A 20,194-nucleotide genomic window follows, 5' to 3' on the forward strand; every position below is an offset into this window, starting at 1 on the left:
TCATGGACTTTCTTATAATCAGTGGTTTATTAAATTATAATGTTGGTTTATTTCAGCTCAGAGAAAGAATGAAAGTATGGCAGCTATCTTACCTTGATTCACAAACATTTTGTAGTGTTGAAGATTTAAGTTTAACACAGGTACAGCCCAAATATTTTGTTGTTCATTTTCATCAGTATATTCAAGGTAAATATCATAAAATACAGGAGTGGGAAAGTCAGTTAGGATCTTAGAAAGAGAAATCTCACACTGAAAAATAAAATTAAAAGTAAAAGCATTACAAATGAAAATAAACATTTTTTATCTCTAAAATAGTGCTTTTTTAGTTATGGAAAATAAACTACCTTGTTTACATGCATTTGTATATAACTTCCAAAATATAAATTTATAAATATGATTCGTTTATAAGAGCCAAACAAAACAAAAAAACAACCTTAATAGTACAGCTGTAATCCCAGAACTTGGGAGGCAGAGGCAGGAGGCTTGCCAAGAGTTCAAGGCCAGTCTGAAGTAAATAGCGAGACCCTGTCTCAAAACAATAAAAACAAAAAGACTGTTCTGATTTTGACCTATAATACTTATGAAGAAGAAATGCCTTCATTGTGGATATGAAGCATAGTTGACTGAAAAAGTGTAAGTACTTCTCCTGTCCAATGGGATAAAGTCTCAATTCTTTCTGCTGATATAGAACAATATGTGATTTGGCTAACCCCAGTAGAGTAAGCTTATTTTCTATTGCTCCCTACCAGTCTACAGTTGTCCATTCATACTAATCTACTGCAGTTCCTAACTATGCCATGCCATTCTGTCTCTCTGACATTGCAAATGTGGATTCTGCCTGGCATTTTGTTCCCTAGTATGCTCTTCTGTTCAACTCATATTCATTATACAAGCGCAAGTATCACTCCGTCTGTGAAGCATTTTTGCGCTACCCCAGGAATCTACCCTGGTATCTTATACATATCTACAGTACAACACTTACATTCTTCACAATTCTTTACTTGACTGTTTTGTCTATTGGGCTGTGAACTGTGTGAAGAATGGCCAGATTCAGTGGACTCTCATGGTTTTAAATCTAACTGAACACTGGCTCCCGAGTTTACCTGATGCAAGATTGACTAAATTATCTAATCTTACTGAACACTATTTCCTCATCAGTGAAGCACAGACAATCAGTATCTCAGTTATTTTATGGATCAAATGAGATAAAATACTAAGCAAACAGCAGCGATACTTAACAAGTATTGACTCTATGAACTCATAGGAGACACAAAATAACATTTCTTTTTAGAAAACAAACAAAACAACATAAAAATCATTTCTGGCAAGTCCAGGGATTTAGCTCAGTGGTGCCACTGCCTACCTCACAAGTGCAAGGTCCCGAGTTTGATCCTTGGTACCAAAAAACAAACAACAACAAAATAATTTCTGGCGAAAAAAAAAAAGGAAATTTTTGTTCATGGTAGAGAATTTAGAAAATATAAAAAGACAAAATTCATCTCTAATCCAATCATTCAAAGATAATCAATGTTAAAAATGTTCATTTCCTTCCAACCTATACTCCATGCTTGTATTTTTCACTGTGGTTTTGTTCTATGTATGTGTGAATACACTTTAGCAGGAAGCAATTTTATAAACTTCTGAATGCCTTTCAAATGTTTAAGGGCTTACAATATTCCTCTGCATAATACAATAATTTTAAAACAAAAGCTCAGGGGAAGAAAGAGAATGAAAGAGATGGACAGAGGGGAAAGTGTGAAGGAAGAGAAAAGGATGTGTTTTTGCTGTTTCATGGGAGAAGAGTAAAGAGGAAGTGTCATACTCACTAGTCACTAAAAATGAAGCAGTATTTTAAACTTGATCTCTAAATGCTCAGAAGTTGTGTTAGTTTTTAAGACCTTTAAGCTTAGAAGCAGATAACTGATTATGAATTTCTAACACTGTAGGACGTTAGACTCTAGGGTTATAGAGCTTAGTAGTGGAGCGCTTGGCTAGTATGAGTAAGGACCCTGGGTTTAAATCCCAGCACTTTTTTAGAAAAGAAAAAAGATTCTGGGGGTGAAGGGAGGGCAGGGACAAGGGGAAAAAATGAGAACCAAGACCCGTCATGTAAAGGTACAAGATCCCAATAATGAATGCAACTGTGCTGTATACCTAAAATGTACCAATAAACTCAATTAAAAAAAAAAAAGAAAAAAGATTCTATAGGTGACAAGGTAGTTTCTTCATGATAATTAAATTAGCATTTCTGTACCCATCTAGTAAAAATTAATGAAAGAATTCACTACTATTAAAAACATTATTGGGCCGGGGATTTAGCTCAGCGGTTCGGTGGCCTGCCTTGCAAGCGCAAGGACCCGAGTTCAATCCCCAGCACCAAAAAACAAAAAAAACAAAAAAAACATTATTTCAAAAATTTATATATTATTCCAATTACTGCTGTGATATTTTCAAAGACAAAGCTAAAATATAGACTGCATAATATAGCTCAAACTTACATTTTGTTGATAGGTTGTTCCAAAAGAATAAGCAGCATTTAGTCTTGCCTCTGTGTCTGGACAAAGCTACAGAAAAAAAATACAGCTGATAAATCTCTCTCACAAATACTTCATTTGCTTAAGAGTCAAAGTTCGCTAGCTTTCACACGGATATATGCTCTAATGTATCAAGGGAATGAAAAGTTAAGCGAGTATCTCGGTTATAAATTAAAGTCATAACTTAGTAAGATACTTTTAAGAAATTCCAATTTAAACATCAGAAAAAAATCTATAGTATGTAAATGGTATTTTTCAAGCAACATCTAGTCTTTTCTGTCTGTCTCTGGCATAGCCCAAAATAAAGAACATTGGCAATTCTTTAGTTAGACTCTTGCTTACCTGTAAAACACCTCCCTCTAAAGTTTGCCATTTAAGAAAATTTCCCCTTATGTCATAGGAAGCAGCAACAAACTTCAGTTCTGTAGTCTGGTTAAAGAAAAACAGTAACAATGTAAAATATTTCTGAAAGCAATATAATGTTCTATAAAGAAATTTTAATTTTTGCCTAATCTTTTCTTTTTCATTATTGACTGATTTTGATTGAAATCTTAAATTCAACAATGTTTATTTTGAATCTAAATTAACCTAACAATCTCTGTGATTAAATACACCGAAACCATCTGGACTGGCTGTTTGCATAAAGGTTACTATTTCAGAATTGAGGGGCAGCACTCATGACAGATAACACCTTTCAAATTTGTTAAATGGTGGATGAATGTGAGGAGCAGGGATTATTTCTTCATTCTGGAAAGTTAAAAAGACAGAGGTGAGAATTAGAACTGGGAAAGTGCTGGGAAATGTCACAGAGCCTCAATCAATCTTTTGAAGCACTTCTTAAAATTGTGGAGATTTATGACATAGATTGCCTTCCATTTGGTGATGGAAAATACTCTTTTCAATTCCACAAGTACGACCTGCTGCTATAATCACATAACCCAGAAGCATCTAAATACTCATGCAAGACAGCAATGATCACACTAATTCCAATAAGCAGCTAATATTTATATTGAGTCTAGTAACTAAATTTTTAAAAATAGTCTTACAGAATAAAAGTGTAATAGTAACTTTCTTCTTATTTTTTGAAGCTGTAAATCAAAATGTAGTTATCCTCTAATAATAGAATGTCTTGTACCTGGCTTTGTCCTTTAAAACTGAAATTTGTAGGGAGAGGTGTACTACTGAGTATTTGAGGTGCCAGTCCTGACTGGTCTCCATAAAACAGCCACGGAAGATTCTGTCTCCTACAGACGATTACAATCATTTTAATAAAAGGAAAGAAATATTTTTATTAGTAGTATTTGAGAATACAATGACATTGAATTTGGTCAAAATGACATTTCTTGATCACAATGTCCTTACCAAAATGAAATGGAATGCACAGTGCTCAGTCCAGCAGTATTTTCAAAGATAAACTGAAACAGCCAACATGCATCAAGGGCAGAGTCATAAGAATTCATATTCATCACACACATATTACCAAGAGCTTGGCAAGATGTCAGGTTGGTGTACACCTAAGAAACAATGGCAAAGAATTATACCACAACACTGACAGCTTAAGCAAAAGTCGATATAAAAACTATTCTTTATTTTGTCTATCTTACTAATTCTTTTGATTTTAATACCTTTCCTCTAGCTTAAGTAGAAAAGAAACTTTTAATATAGGAAGAAGAGTAAGTACATTTTTATTGTAAACTTCAGGCTAAACTATAAGGATGAGCAACTGAAAGAGCTACGTAAAAATTTATAGCATGCTATGTAAAAAGAAAAACTAAGTAGAATATTTACAGTTGAACAATAATATATATATTAGATCAGATACATATAAATCTAATTCATTTTGTTTTAAGACCAATTTTCCCTATGAGGAAAACACAACTCCATTTTCAGTTAATCAAATCAAAAACTTCATATGAACTTAGTTCTGTCCCACCCATTTCTAACTCATCGGTCAATGCTGCTGGCTCAGTGTTCAGACAGCCAGAAGCTGAACATGTCTCTTATTTCCATGGCACCACCCTTGCCCACAATTCTAGTCTCTCTCCGGTTACTGTAATACTACTATCCCAATGGTCTCCTGGCTCCTGTTCTGGCCCTAACAAAATCTATTTCCATGCTACAGGACTCCTGTGAAAACCTGAAGTTAGAACATGTCTCCCTGAGGCCAGATTCCAGGTCCTCACCAGAGCCCCTCCCTGTACCTCTGACCTCCTCTCCTCCCTTGCATCCCTGCTCAGGCTGCCTCAGCCACTCCAGTCTCCTTCCCATTTCTGAAGCATAAACAATCCACACACGCTTGCTTTCTGTCCTTTGCTACTCCCGTGGTCTCTTAGAACACTCTCCCTCAGATACTTACACGGCTCACTTGCACTTCTTTCAGGTCTGTGCTCATAGATCACCCTCTTAGAGATTGGATATAAAACAGCACCTCCCCACCACTTTCTCTGCTTTTACCCTGACTTATTGCCTTCACAGCACTTAGTACAAACTGACATTTACTTACATCGCAACTGTAGGAGGAATGTTTTTCTTTTTCTGCAACTATATAAGCTGATTGAGAACAGTTCTGGCATACATTTTGTCATCAACAAAACTTACTAAATGACAGGTCAGTTTCCCCAAACACTCAAATGTAGCTGAATATGCTTAGAGACATTTAATCTGCTTATGTTGAATATTATTTTCTATGTTCTCTTTCAATACACTAGCAAGTTTCTATTCTTCTTAGAGAACATGACAAAGGAAATATGTCTACTTATAAAGCAAACTTTATCTGGGTAAAGAACGGTACCACAATTCTTCAAAGTGATATAAAACATTTTTTAAAAACTCAAACGTACCCAACATGCAGCTGCTGCTGACTGCAAATACTTTGCAAACCATTCTGAAATGAAAGACATCCCCTGTAAATGAAAAGATGAAGTTCAAATGAAGATTCCTTGAACTTACACTGTTAGAAAGATAAGATGTATATTGTCAAGTGAAAATGAATAGTGTTATTTTCTTAATGTTAGTGAAAGAAGAAAAATGGAGCAGGTGTCTACTGCAGATTAAAGGCAACTATAAAAGGCTAGTTGCCATATGGGATCCTTGATTTGATCCTGGACCCTCTCCTCCAAAACGGAGGAAAGAAATAAGAGGCACTATTGGAAAAAGTGGAGAAATCTATCAGGTATCAGATAATCCTATTGAATTATTTCGAATTTCTTGGATGCAATGATAAAAAAATGCCCTTATTGGTAGGAAATATATATTGAAGCATTTGGAGTAAGCTGTCATCATATCTACAACTCATTTTCAAATGGCTCAGGAAAAAAATATTTCTTGTATTTGTAGGCTTTGGATCTAGGACCCCCATTACTAAAATCCACAAAGGTTCAAGTCTCTTCTATAAAAAGGCACCACAGACTATACTGGAGGAGAGGAATTGTTGCCCTTTTCATCAAGATCATAGATTCCAGTGGGAGGGAGAGAAGTCAATATAAAAAGAATTACAGTGTGTTATGTATAGGTACCAACTCTCCATGATGAGTGTAATCATTATGTACTGCAAAAAAATGTACTAATGAAAATTAAAATAAAAAAAAAGATTCTAAATCCTGCCCTCATTCACATCCCTCCCAATCACTCCTACTTACTTAATGATGATAATTAACCCAGATCACAGTCTGTCTGCCCAAGTTGTGCAGGTATACTGGACATTTTCAATGTTCCTAAGTCATGTAACCCCTATTCTCTCAGGTTTGTGACTTCTTCAGTTCCAATTTCATCTGCTTCCCACTTTACACCCAAACCTTGTTATGACCTAGTGTCTGCTACAAAGGCTCTAAACCTAGTTCTCAATGCTCTCATCTATAAAACAAGCTGGCTGGATATGAATAATTCTACTTTCTCTGATGCTTATGTTTCATTTACAGATAATAAACAGAATTTTAGAAATGCTAAGGAACTTTCCCAAAGTCCAAAGAAAGAAAACTAATGACTGGAAAACCTAGGGTTCCAATTTGGAGTATAAGATGCTCTTAACTGTATTAAACCACATCCTCTATAGGACCTGTGTAGGAAATTACTTTCTGCAATTCACTGAGAAAGGAATGAGCTAAGGTATGGAAGAGAGTACTAATACATTATAGTGCTGAGTTGGTAGAGTAATGTTTCTTACATTGATAATTTATTTTAAAGTGATTTATATATAACTGTTTCTCACTGTAGTTTGATATTAATTACCAAAGGAAGGACTGCAGAAAGACTGTTCATAATCGAACAAAAAATGTAAAATATACTTACAGGCTCTCCCTGGCGTGCAGCTGAAATTACACGTGGAGGAAACCTCCCTGAGCTGCTGAAACATAATGCCCCTGTCTTCATAAATAAAAAAGGGAGAAATACTTTGTTTATGGAAAGGTATAAGCAAAGGAATTACAAATATATACTTTATCAATTTGATTATCCTTACTAGAATGTTAGGTTCTGAACATTCACAGGACCTGCTGGCATTAATGAATGTTGGTTCACATCGGACACATCTGTTCAATATAACAAAAATAACATGTTAGTGAGCTACATTAAACCTAATTTAATTAAGAATTTGCTTTCCTAAATACTGGATTAGAACAGATTCATTCAGCTAAGCAATTATTTAAGCACATTTTAACACTGATTTAAATAGTTTTATACAATTCTCTGTGTTACAAGGTAACCTATAAACAAATAAAATTAACCAACAGTAGAAGACTATGTTTGGAAATAAATACACTAAATAGCAAAGATGGTAAAGTCAATCAACTAACAAAGGACCACAACAAACTCAATGTAAATGAAAGTAAATCAATTTTAAGTAGTTATATCAAATATACTTCCCTTATCTGTTACAAACAAAAAGGCAGCATAAACTGAAAAGCTGAGAGCATCTATCTCTTTACCAAACCACAACCAGTAAAGTTCATCATTTCTATTTAGGAGAATCCTTCCTATTTTCCATTAAGGAATAAGGAGGAGGGACGGAGGACACTGTGGGAGTGGTAACTCTGATGGATTTATAATGACAGTCATGTGAAACAAGATGATACAAAGTGATTAATGTAAGATGATATTAATAAAGTCAGCCTCTAGCAATACTACTTACGTGTTTCCTAAAGCATTGGCTATGGTAAAAGAGTTTTCATTTCCATCACAAAGCACACAAGTTGCTTGAGATAACAATGATCCATTAACATCTCTTTCCACTAAAGAATTCAGAAGCAAAATTAAGGTGTAATTCACAGTGAACACAAAAGCTTTTTAAACTTAGAAAATACCTAGTCAAACTTACTTGTAATTATTATTGTGATAATTCTCAGAACACATTATTTGCATATAAGGCATGTCAACGATCTTTGTAAGATTACAAAAATGAAGCCTTCTCCATTTCCACATGAAAAAAACACAGAAACTAATTTTCCAAGTCATCATTAATAATGAATCAATAACATTTTTTTCTCAAAAACTCTTACCTTTTCCTGTCATACATGGAGAAGAAAGAATTTTCCTAGATTACTGCTGTTTCTATAACTTGGATGGCTTTTAATAATGTCTATTAAAGTTTTAAATTCTCATACTTTACAATTTCATTTTTAGATACAAAACAAAAATACTTTCCATGTGTATAAGTTACATTAACTGAAATATTATTTGTTAGAAAACAATATGAATAGCTAAACAGCAAAATGATAATATACTCATACCATGAAATACTACAGGATAGGTTAAAAAGAATGGTGTAGACCTAACAGATAATATTGTGAGCTGAAATAAGTATGCAATATAACAATATCTGGAATATGAAATACTGATTTATATTTCTTATATAATACTTCTATTTCTTATGGCTACCATGCATATCATTATGACAAAATAGGAAAAAAAATTCTAGGAGGATACACACACCCCTAAAACAGAATGGGTTATGAAGCAATGGAGACTCTGCATTGGGGAAAATGGTCAAGGAGGACTTCACATGTATTCATAACTCTGTAAGGTTTTGCGTGGGGCTACAAAGTATTTTTCACAAAAGATGAACTGGTTCCTCACACAGTCATCTCTCGCAGTAAATCCAACTCCATTTGAAGATTTACTCAGGCCTCAATCCTGAGTCTTCTCTTCTTATACTTCACATTAAAAATAAAAATCAAGCTGGGCATGGTGGTGCACATCTGTAATCCCAGCACTATGGGAGGCTGAGGCGGGAGGATCGCAAGTTTGAATCCCATCTGGGCAACTCAGAGACCCTACTGCAAAATAAAATATGTGAGAATATAGCTCTCAGTGTGAAAGCCCTGGGTTCAATCCCTAGTATAGAATGCACAAATGAATACATAAATGATTTTTTAAATAAACCAATATGCAAATCCTGTCAACTCTCTTGTCCAACTTATTCAGAAGCTGAGTCATTCTACTCCCACAATGAATAGTGTGGATCAAGTTCCACAATCTACAACCCAGTATTTTGTAACAGCTTCTGAACTGGAGTGCTGATCCCACGCTCCATGCAGGAACCAGAGTCACCTTTTAAAGCCTAGCTAGGATCGGGTCACTTCGCTGCTTACAACCTACCAAGTGCCACTTCCAAGGCTGTCATTAGGGACTACAAGATCTGCTCACCCTCAACTTTTCAGATCCATCTGCTCCATTTTCCCCCTCCTTTGCTTCAACCACATCAGCGTTACTTCCTCTGCCTGGGATGCACCAAATATGCTACCATCACTGCACCTTATGTCCCAGTATCACTTCTATTCATCGTGATGTTCCCAGTCACCTCAGGACTCCATCTCCCATCCCTTCAACTCTCTGCTCAGATGTCACCTTTCCTGAGAGGCCTTCCGTGATCATCCACATAAACTAACGTCCTACTCTCTCGCCTCTGCTCTGCACTACAGAGAATCTCAAGCATGTGACAGGAGCCTCTGAACTAGCAATACTATGTTTTCCAAGCTCGCCTAATCTCTTGGGGCCATGAAATCGCCTGTTATATTTTTTAAACTGCCTTATTTATCAGGAGTAACTTGAAATGGCTTTTTGTTCTCTTCAAAAAGTGAAAAATTTGTAATAATGTGATTTTTCTCTGTTAAGGAGTGCCAGAGAAAGAATAAAAAAAAAATCCCAAAATGTTCTTTTTGTTTCTGACCCATGAAATTTAAAAAACATGTGAAGAATTACAAGGTCAACAACATGGTTAGAGTAATGGAATATGATGAAGTGGTTTGTTATATGAGATTCCACAGTGATTAGTCAGCTTGTATATGCAGCGGACATCAAATGTACCCGTATGCACTTTATCTTGTTATAAAGTCTTACTGTTCAATGTGGTCACTGCTAGTCACTTGTGGTTATGGAGCACCTGAAATGTGGCTGATCGGAACTGAAGTTTCAAAGACTTAGTAAACCAAAGAATGAAATGTCTTATTAATAATTATTTACCTTGATTAGTTTTGAAATATTTTAAATTCTGTGGGGTTAGATGAAATACATTGTTAAAATTCATTTCATGTGTTACTTTTTACCTTTTTATTGGGGGGTGATTTGAGACAGGGTCTTGCTATGTAGCTCAGGCTGGCCCTGAACTTGCAGCAATCCCCCTGCTTCAGCCTCCCAAGTGCTGGGATTAGAGATGTATGTGGGCCACCAAGCCCGATCTCTTTACCTTTTTAATGTGTAGATAAGAAAATTAAAAATTATATATTTGGTTTGCCTTATATTTCTATTGGATGGCACTTAAATAAATGCCAGTGTATTTGAGTTTTTTTTTTGTTTTTGTTTTTTGGTACCGGGGATTGAACTTGGGTCCTTGCACTTGCGAGGCAGGCCACCGAACCGCTGAGCTAAATCCCCATCCCTGTCCTTGGGTGATTTTATCCCACATTTATAATCTAATTTGATTTACTTACATCTTTCCTTAATACCTTAATTTAATACTCAATGTTTTGGTAAAATAACACATCTAGAAATGCAATAAATGTCAAATTGCCATGTAGCCCATCCCTAAGAATTTTTCTTAGGCCCCTCCCTGAGAATCCACCCCCGCAATTGTGAGAGTCTAGTTAATCTTTTCAATAGAGGGAACAGTGCTAATAAAACTACTAAAAATCAGTAGTATGCATGAATGTAATATTTTTAAAACTGCTTAAGTATTTATCAACAAAGATTCCCATTTCAAGGTGGGGAAGAACCTGGTTATCCATAACCCTGAGGACACATTCAGCTGCCTCCACTTCCCAACCACTCAGTCTTCTCACCCTCCAGGGACCTAACTTCCACCCTCAGCAACTCATGAAACTGCAACTCTAGCACCTGTGATTCCTGGATGGACAGACCACGGTTCATCTGACCAATGTCCTCTTGATAAATTTTTAAATTGTTTACAATCTTTGTCTTAGTAAAGATATTGCAATTAAAAAAACACACATTGGCTGTGCGTAGTGGTATCTCCCTGTAATCTCAGCACTCAGGAGGCTGAGGCAGGAAGAGTCATTCTACTCCCACAATGAATAGTGTGGATCAAGTTCCACAATCTACAACCCAGTATTTTGTAACAGCTTCTGAACTGGAGTGCTGATCCCACGCTCCATGCAGAAACCAGAGTCACCTTTTAAAGCCTAGCTAGGATCGGGTCACTTCGCTGCTTACAACCTACCAAGTGCCACTTCCAAGGCTGTCATTAGGGACTACAAGATCTGCTCACCCTCAACTTTTCAGATCCATCTGCTCCATTTTCCCCCTCCTTTGCTTCAACCACATCAGCGTTACTTCCTCTGCCTGGGATGCACCAAATATGCTACCATCACTGCACCTTATGTCCCAGTATCACTTCTATTCATCGTGATGTTCCCAGTCACCTCAGGACTCCATCTCCCATCCCTTCAACTCTCTGCTCAGATGTCACCTTTCCTGAGAGGCCTTCCGTGATCATCCACATAAACTAACGTCCTACTCTCTCGCCTCTGCTCTGCACTACAGAGAATCTCAAGCATGTGACAGGAGCCTCTGAACTAGCAATACTATGTTTTCCAAGCTCGCCTAATCTCTTGGGGCCATGAAATCGCCTGTTATATTTTTTAAACTGCCTTATTTATCAGGAGTAACTTGAAATGGCTTTTTGTTCTCTTCAAAAAGTGAAAAATTTGTAATAATGTGATTTTTCTCTGTTAAGGAGTGCCAGAGAAAGAATAAAAAAAAAATCCCAAAATGTTCTTTTTGTTTCTGACCCATGAAATTTAAAAAACATGTGAAGAATTACAAGGTCAACAACATGGTTAGAGTAATGGAATATGATGAAGTGGTTTGTTATATGAGATTCCACAGTGATTAGTCAGCTTGTATATGCAGCGGACATCAAATGTACCCGTATGCACTTTATCTTGTTATAAAGTCTTACTGTTCAATGTGGTCACTGCTAGTCACTTGTGGTTATGGAGCACCTGAAATGTGGCTGATCGGAACTGAAGTTTCAAAGACTTAGTAAACCAAAGAATGAAATGTCTTATTAATAATTATTTACCTTGATTAGTTTTGAAATATTTTAAATTCTGTGGGGTTAGATGAAATACATTGTTAAAATTCATTTCATGTGTTACTTTTTACCTTTTTATTGGGGGGTGATTTGAGACAGGGTCTTGCTATGTAGCTCAGGCTGGCCCTGAACTTGCAGCAATCCCCCTGCTTCAGCCTCCCAAGTGCTGGGATTAGAGATGTATGTGGGCCACCAAGCCCGATCTCTTTACCTTTTTAATGTGTAGATAAGAAAATTAAAAATTATATATTTGGTTTGCCTTATATTTCTATTGGATGGCACTTAAATAAATGCCAGTGTATTTGAGTTTTTTTTTTGTTTTTGTTTTTTGGTACCGGGGATTGAACTTGGGTCCTTGCACTTGCGAGGCAGGCCACCGAACTGCTGAGCTAAATCCCCAGCCCTGTCCTTGGGTGATTTTATCCCACATTTATAATCTAATTTGATTTACTTACATCTTTCCTTAATACCTTAATTTAATACTCAATGTTTTGGTAAAATAACACATCTAGAAATGCAATAAATGTCAAATTGCCATGTAGCCCATCCCTAAGAATTTTTCTTAGGCCCCTCCCTGAGAATCCACCCCCGCAATTGTGAGAGTCTAGTTAATCTTTTCAATAGAGGGAACAGTGCTAATAAAACTACTAAAAATCAGTAGTATGCATGAATGTAATATTTTTAAAACTGCTTAAGTATTTATCAACAAAGATTCCCATTTCAAGGTGGGGAAGAACCTGGTTATCCATAACCCTGAGGACACATTCAGCTGCCTCCACTTCCCAACCACTCAGTCTTCTCACCCTCCAGGGACCTAACTTCCACCCTCAGCAACTCATGAAACTGCAACTCTAGCACCTGTGATTCCTGGATGGACAGACCACGGTTCATCTGACCAATGTCCTCTTGATAAATTTTTAAATTGTTTACAATCTTTGTCTTAGTAAAGATATTGCAATTAAAAAAACACACATTGGCTGTGCGTAGTGGTATCTCCCTGTAATCTCAGCACTCAGGAGGCTGAGGCAGGATTGCTATAAGTTCAAGGCCAGCCTGAGCTACATAGTGAGTTCAAGGCCAGCGTGAAATACATAGCAAAACCTTGTTTCATAAATAAATAAAATAAAACATACATTCACTTCTTCAGAGTATCTGAACACGAAATTTCTAGGTGGAGTACTAGACCAAATTGACCAGCATTTTACTTTTTTTTTTGGTACCAGGGATTGAACTCTGGACCTTGCGTTTGCTGATGCTGGTGTTGGCACCACTGAGCCAAATTCCCCCTCATTTTAAATTCTGATAAATGCTGTCAATACATTCTCCAAAGAGATTGCACTAACTTAAAATTCTCTGATAATATATGAGTATTTCTCTTACAAATGCATTGACAAAGTTGAAAAGGCTTAATAAAATCTTGAGGTTAAAAATAAAGTTTCATTTTAGTTTTAATTCACTTCATTTAATCCTAAATAAGGTTGGGTTTTTAATATTATTATTATTGTTCATGCTCAACTATTTTTTTCTCTCTGCGAACTTTATTCATGACTTTTGGCTATAAAAATGAGCCATACATCTTTTATTTACTTATAGGAACCTTACATATATTGAAGTGAGACCTCTTTCCATTGTATGCATTATATATTTTTCCTTAGCTTCTTACTGGGTTTTTGGAATTTTATAACATTTAAAAATTTTTTTACGTTGCCAAATGCAGCAATTTTTTATTTTTCAATTTTTTCATACTTAGCCATATAACACAAAAAGACTATATAAATTGTTTTATATTTAAGTTTTCATACATTCACATTTGATATTTAAATATTTGATCTGTTGAAACTGAATTTTCTTTAAAGACTAAGGTAGAAACTTAACTCAGAGTTTTCTCCGTTTATTCATCAATTTATTAGTCTTATCTTTACTGATATGTCAATTTTTTATATACCAAAATCTCATATACACTAGTTTCAAGTTCCATCACACAGCCTGTGTCCTCATATGCTAGGCATGAATGTTACTACAAAAGTCATAAAGTATGAATAGCCAATGGAATAGTTTCTTCTCCTTTGGAGAAGTTCCCTGATAAATTTTAGAATCTATTTGTGTATTCCTCCAAATAAACAAACCGTGGTAGAATTTATTAGCTTCCCTTTAACTATATAGACTGGTGGGAGAGTTGATAATAATATTGAATATTGTTCTATAATATCACAATATTTAATCTAATCACCCCAAATGAAGAATGTATTTTTCACTTATTAAAGCCTGATTTTGTAACACTCAATAGCAACGGTTTCTTCAATTCATACTTTTTGGCTATTGTAAATGAATGTATTATTATTGTTCTTGTTGTTATTTTTTGCACTAAAAGGGATTGAACTCAGGGACCTTGCACTTGTGAGGCAAGCGTGGCACCAGTGAGCTAAATCCCTGGCCCTGCTATTGTAAATGAAATATTTTCCATCACATTTTTAAAGAACTATTATTTTTAAATAGGAAGGCTATTACTTTTGGATATTATTTTTGTGTCTAGAAAACTTTACTGTCTACAACTTTTAGTAGTAATTACTTTGGCTTGCTCTTTCCCTTTCTCTTTCAATTTATTTGTGTTTGTTTGTTTGTTTGGTGGCACTGGGGATTGAATCCTGAGCTTTGGCATTGACATTGCTATAAGTTCAAGGCCAGCCTGAGCTACATAGTGAGTTCAAGGCCAGCGTGAAATACATAGCAAAACCTTGTTTCATAAATAAATAAAATAAAACATACATTCACTTCTTCAGAGTATCTGAACACGAAATTTCTAGGTGGAGTACTAGACCAAATTGACCAGCATTTTACTTTTTTTTTTGGTACCAGGGATTGAACTCTGGACCTTGCGTTTGCTGATGCTGGTGTTGGCACCACTGAGCCAAATTCCCCCTCATTTTAAATTCTGATAAATGCTGTCAATACATTCTCCAAAGAGATTGCACTAACTTAAAATTCTCTGATAATATATGAGTATTTCTCTTACAAATGCATTGACAAAGTTGAAAAGGCTTAATAAAATCTTGAGGTTAAAAATAAAGTTTCATTTTAGTTTTAATTCACTTCATTTAATCCTAAATAAGGTTGGGTTTTTAATATTATTATTATTGTTCATGCTCAACTATTTTTTTCTCTCTGCGAACTTTATTCATGACTTTTGGCTATAAAAATGAGCCATACATCTTTTATTTACTTATAGGAACCTTACATATATTGAAGTGAGACCTCTTTCCATTGTATGCATTATATATTTTTCCTTAGCTTCTTACTGGGTTTTTGGAATTTTATAACATTTAAAAATTTTTTTACGTTGCCAAATGCAGCAATTTTTTATTTTTCAATTTTTTCATACTTAGCCATATAACACAAAAAGACTATATAAATTGTTTTATATTTAAGTTTTCATACATTCACATTTGATATTTAAATATTTGATCTGTTGAAACTGAATTTTCTTTAAAGACTAAGGTAGAAACTTAACTCAGAGTTTTCTCCGTTTATTCATCAATTTATTAGTCTTATCTTTACTGATATGTCAATTTTTTATATACCAAAATCTCATATACACTAGTTTCAAGTTCCATCACACAGCCTGTGTCCTCATATGCTAGGCATGAATGTTACTACAAAAGTCGTAAAGTATGAATAGCCAATGGAATAGTTTCTTCTCCTTTGGAGAAGTTCCCTGATAAATTTTAGAATCTATTTGTGTATTCCTCCAAATAAACAAACCGTGGTAGAATTTATTAGCTTCCCTTTAACTATATAGACTGGTGGGAGAGTTGATAATAATATTGAATATTGTTCTATAATATCACAATATTTAATCTAATCACCCCAAATGAAGAATGTATTTTTCACTTATTAAAGCCTGATTTTGTAACACTCAATAGCAACGGTTTCTTCAATTCATACTTTTTGGCTATTGTAAATGAATGTATTATTATTGTTCTTGTTGTTATTTTTTGCACTAAAAGGGATTGAACTCAGGGACCTTGCACTTGTGAGGCAAGCGTGGCACCAGTGAGCTAAATCCCTGGCCCTGCTATTGTAAATGAAATATTTTCCATCACATTTTTAAAGAACTATTATTTTTAAATAGGAAGGCTATTACTTTTGGATATTATTTTTGTGTCTAGAAAACTTTACTGTCTACAACTTTTAGTAGTAATTACTTTGGCTTGCTCTTTCCCTTTCTCTTTCAATTTATTTGTGTTTGTTTGTTTGTTTGGTGGCACTGGGGATTGAATCCTGAGCTTTGGCATTGACCTGTATTCCCAGGGCTTTTTATTTTTTTAACCAGACAGGACATATTTTCTACTCAATGCCTGCTGGTATCTCAGGCATCACTAAATTTTTTTTTTTTTTGGTACTGAGGATATCAAATTCAGGATCTTGTACTTGCAAGGCAGGCGGTGGAACCACTGAGCTAAATCCTCAGCCCAACATCACTAAATTTTGCACAAAAATAATTTCTAAAAATACTATTAAGTAATCTCTGAACTACTGAAATTAATATTCTTTTTTGTTGGTTGGTTTGTTGGTTTTTTGAGACAGGGACTCACTTTATATCCCAGACTGGCCTTGAACTCATGATCCTCGTGAGTCTGCCTCCCAAGTGCTACATCACAGGGTCCTCAACCATGCCCAGGTTTAAATAATATTCTTTATAAGACACAAACAAAAATTCATCACCATGATCTTATAAAGAAGCTAATTCTTACCTAAAATATGGCCAGTGGGACAGTGGCATTTTCCTTCTGCAGTTAAGCCATTAGGGCAAGAAATGCAGTTCCAGCCATCTTCAGTAATACCATTCTGAATCAGAAAAAATTTTCCTCCTTATTAATTAACTTCTGAATTGATCATGTAAGTTCAAACAGCCATAACAGTAGGTAATTTGCAATACATATTCAAGTAAACCATACATATATGAACCACAGAATAATTCCTTGGATAGCCAATTCTTATTTTATATTGCAAAATTAAGCTGCAAGTTTATATTATGCACTGATTATTAATAAAAGATAAACTCAGTTACAATTCTTTGTTCTTCAGTTCAAATGGATTTTTACTTTCATAATTAATTTTGTCATCCAATTTTTTCATTCACAAATACAAAACACAAAGATATTTAGCAGGATTGAATCAATGGAGTCACTTAATAGTTTAGGCTTGTATGTTCTAAAATAGTTACTCTAATTTTTTAAAAATTGAAGTACAAAAAAAATTGAAGTACATTAGCTTTAAAAATTCTGACTCAAAATAGGTAAATTATCATGGTATGTAAATTACACATTAATTTTCAAATATTGTGAGAACAGTTCCTTTTATTCATTAATAATTTGTACTAGTAAAGGTTTTTGGCAAACTTCCACCTCATTAAAAATTGAGCTTATTATACGGTTTAGGAAAAACAGGAACAATAATATAGTAATTATAAATATATGTGACCAAAACTAATAGAGAACAATGACAAAAACAGACTAATGCCACAAATTATCTTAAATTTTGATTGATAAGAGTAGCCTTACGAAGAAATGCTCTTAAAATGGCATTAGTCTTATAAAGGATTACTTAAAAACTAAATCAACTTAAATAATGTCACTGAAAAGTCCACCCTGTCACCATTTTTTATTAGCTTTTTGTCCTCAGTGATTCAGCTACTACCAATAATTCCAATATAACGCAAATATCAAAATGATAATCATAAATAAATAAATAAAATAGCTTGAAATTAGGACATCTGGGAATTTTATATTCAACTCCCAGATTTCATTTTTTTAAAAATATGACACTGAGAAGGAATATTATTATTAAAATCGAACTGTCATGAAAGACTCCTAATTATCTAAAATGACAGAAAAATGTATTTCTACAAATTGAGATTTGACATAGCAACTATTAATTTATTTCCCAAAAATGATGTATCAAAATGACTAACAAAAGAGCCAGACATTATTAAACTATTTATTGATCCAATTGGCATTATATGAACTTTTTTTTGTTTTGTTTTGAGATAGAGTCTCACTTTGTAGTTCAGGTTGGCCTTGAACTCATTATGTAGCCCAGGCTGGCTTTCAACTCACAGGAATCCTCCTGTCTCAGCCTCCTAAATGCTGGAATTATGGCCATGCTCATACGGCTATGCTCAGCTTACATGAATGTATTTCACCTTAAAAATCATTATGAACCTAGACCACCATATAACCTACTATTCATATAGTAGGTATAAGACACTCAATACAATCTGTACCAAAGGATATATACATACATACATACATATATATATATATATATATATATATATATATATCTTCAACTGCTCTGTACATTATTCATCTTTCTTTATAACTGAGTTAGTCTGTGAGGAAAAATAAAAATACAAATTTTCACAGATTTGTAGTTTTCTTGAGAGCTTGTTTGGAGGTTCTAGTAGGGGAGCGCAGCTACTCATATACCCTTGAAAAGGAAATGGTCCTTCTGTATCCTCTTTGACCCACCACGCAGCTTCAGGAGGGACATACTTGAAGCGGTGAGGGAGGAAGGGGACAACCGCCTATCCAGACAGATCAGCCAAATCAACCCTGGTGATCAGTGGGGTGACAGATGTCACAGCCAGATCGCCCTCGCATCCTGTAGTTTTCTTAAAATCAGATTTAGTTTTTTTTCCAGCTGGGCGTGGTGGCACACGCCTGTAATCCCAGCACTTGGGAGGCTGAGGCAGGAGGATCGCTGTGAGTTTGAGACCAGCCTGGGCTACATAGTGAGTTCCAGATCAGTCTCAACTACATAGTGAGACCCTGTCTCAAAAATCAAAAAAAAAAAAAGTTTTTTTCCATATGGAATTTTGCATAAAATTTTATCAATCTCCCAAAATTTACTTTAGTAAACTAAAACTAAAGTTAATTTAATAATTTTAAAGTTTGTGTGGAAAATTAGATTAAATATTATATTGAAGCTTCAAAAATAAAGAGATTTAATTCATTATTTTTTACAGAAAAATGATTTTAAATAAGATCTCCATACCATGTTTTCTGGACACTTTTTACAAATAATGTCAGGTCCTCCATTATTAGAAATCATCTGAAATCCTGGTAAGCACACACATGAAGTTCCTAAAAAGGAGCAAATTTTGTCCTTGATAAATAAAAGAACTCCAAGACAGCCAATCTTAAGATTTTCAGAAGCAGTATTGTATAGTGGTTAATAACAAAATGCAGGAACTAGTTCTGTCTGGGTTCAAATCCAGAACTGTACCCTTGGGTTCCAATATTAGTTTTCCTACTAAGCTGAGTGACACTGAGCTAGTTATTGAACTATGTGCCTTAGCTGCTTCATCAGTGAAACAGAAAAAAATAACAGTACCTACCTCAAAGGATTAGTGTGAGTTCTGAATTATTTATTACACATAAAAGTTTCCCTGAGTCTGGCACACAGATTGGATTACGCTGGTGCTATTTTAATTTCATGTATGACTAAATTATCAAACTACTGAACTCTTAAAACTATTAACTGCTATAGGAAATTTTGTATTTCTGTGTGGCTAAGTCATATATGAACATTCAGTGAATTAAAAATTGCCAAAAAAATTGCCAAAACTTTATTAGAAAATAAATCACTGTTTTCTATTTGGAAAGCCAGTAAATCTTTTCAGATAATTACTACTGAACTGGCTGTAAAGCAAGTACAGCAGTCTCTGTGTAGTACATCCATAGCAATCTGTATAGTACAATACATATAATATCTAGATTCATAATTGTTATACTAGTATCTTACATTTTAGAGCTTGAAATGCTTTCTCACATTTCTTTACCCAAACAATCTGATCTGTCTTAGTGACTTAAATGAGGATAAATCAGGCGGAAGGTGGCAGAAAATTAATACTGTGATGGCGAACCTGTTAGAGCTTTCAATGCTATGAACAGCCCACTGCAGCATGCATGTGTAGTAGGTTCGCCACCACTGCTGGATGATTGAGACTTTAAAAACCTTAGACTTCAATATACAGGCAAAATTTATTCTGAGTAGTTCATTGCACATTTTAGGGGGTGAATTAAGTTTAATCTAAAGACTTTAAAAAGAAATG

General features: G+C 34.8%; 1 protein-coding gene across 4 annotated transcripts in view; it reads right to left on the reverse strand.

Moving 5' to 3' along the window:
* Tmem67 (transmembrane protein 67) overlaps window positions 1–20,194 on the reverse strand; it is a 78,471-nt gene that overhangs the window by 57,440 nt on the left and 837 nt on the right. For all 4 annotated transcript variants that reach the window (XR_779301.3, XM_010619629.3, XM_010619627.3 and 1 more), the window contains exons 2-12: window positions 19,135–19,223; window positions 16,830–16,923; window positions 7,660–7,759; window positions 6,991–7,060; window positions 6,822–6,896; window positions 5,375–5,437; window positions 3,897–4,048; window positions 3,670–3,778; window positions 2,877–2,963; window positions 2,499–2,564; window positions 93–249 (exon numbers count right to left, since the gene is read on the reverse strand). Coding sequence is in view for 3 of the 4 variants with exons in the window: in XM_010619629.3 (XP_010617931.1) it covers window positions 93–249; window positions 2,499–2,564; window positions 2,877–2,963; window positions 3,670–3,778; window positions 3,897–4,048; window positions 5,375–5,437; window positions 6,822–6,896; window positions 6,991–7,060; window positions 7,660–7,759; window positions 16,830–16,923; window positions 19,135–19,223 (1,062 nt within the window). In the remaining variant the exon portion in view is untranslated. The remainder of the gene's footprint in view (window positions 1–92; window positions 250–2,498; window positions 2,565–2,876; window positions 2,964–3,669; window positions 3,779–3,896; window positions 4,049–5,374; window positions 5,438–6,821; window positions 6,897–6,990; window positions 7,061–7,659; window positions 7,760–16,829; window positions 16,924–19,134; window positions 19,224–20,194) is intronic.

Source organism: Fukomys damarensis, unplaced genomic scaffold, assembly GCF_012274545.1.
Source record: "Fukomys damarensis isolate Sample0158 unplaced genomic scaffold, DMR_v1.0_HiC HiC_scaffold_5, whole genome shotgun sequence".
Lineage (NCBI taxonomy): Eukaryota > Metazoa > Chordata > Mammalia > Rodentia > Bathyergidae > Fukomys > Fukomys damarensis.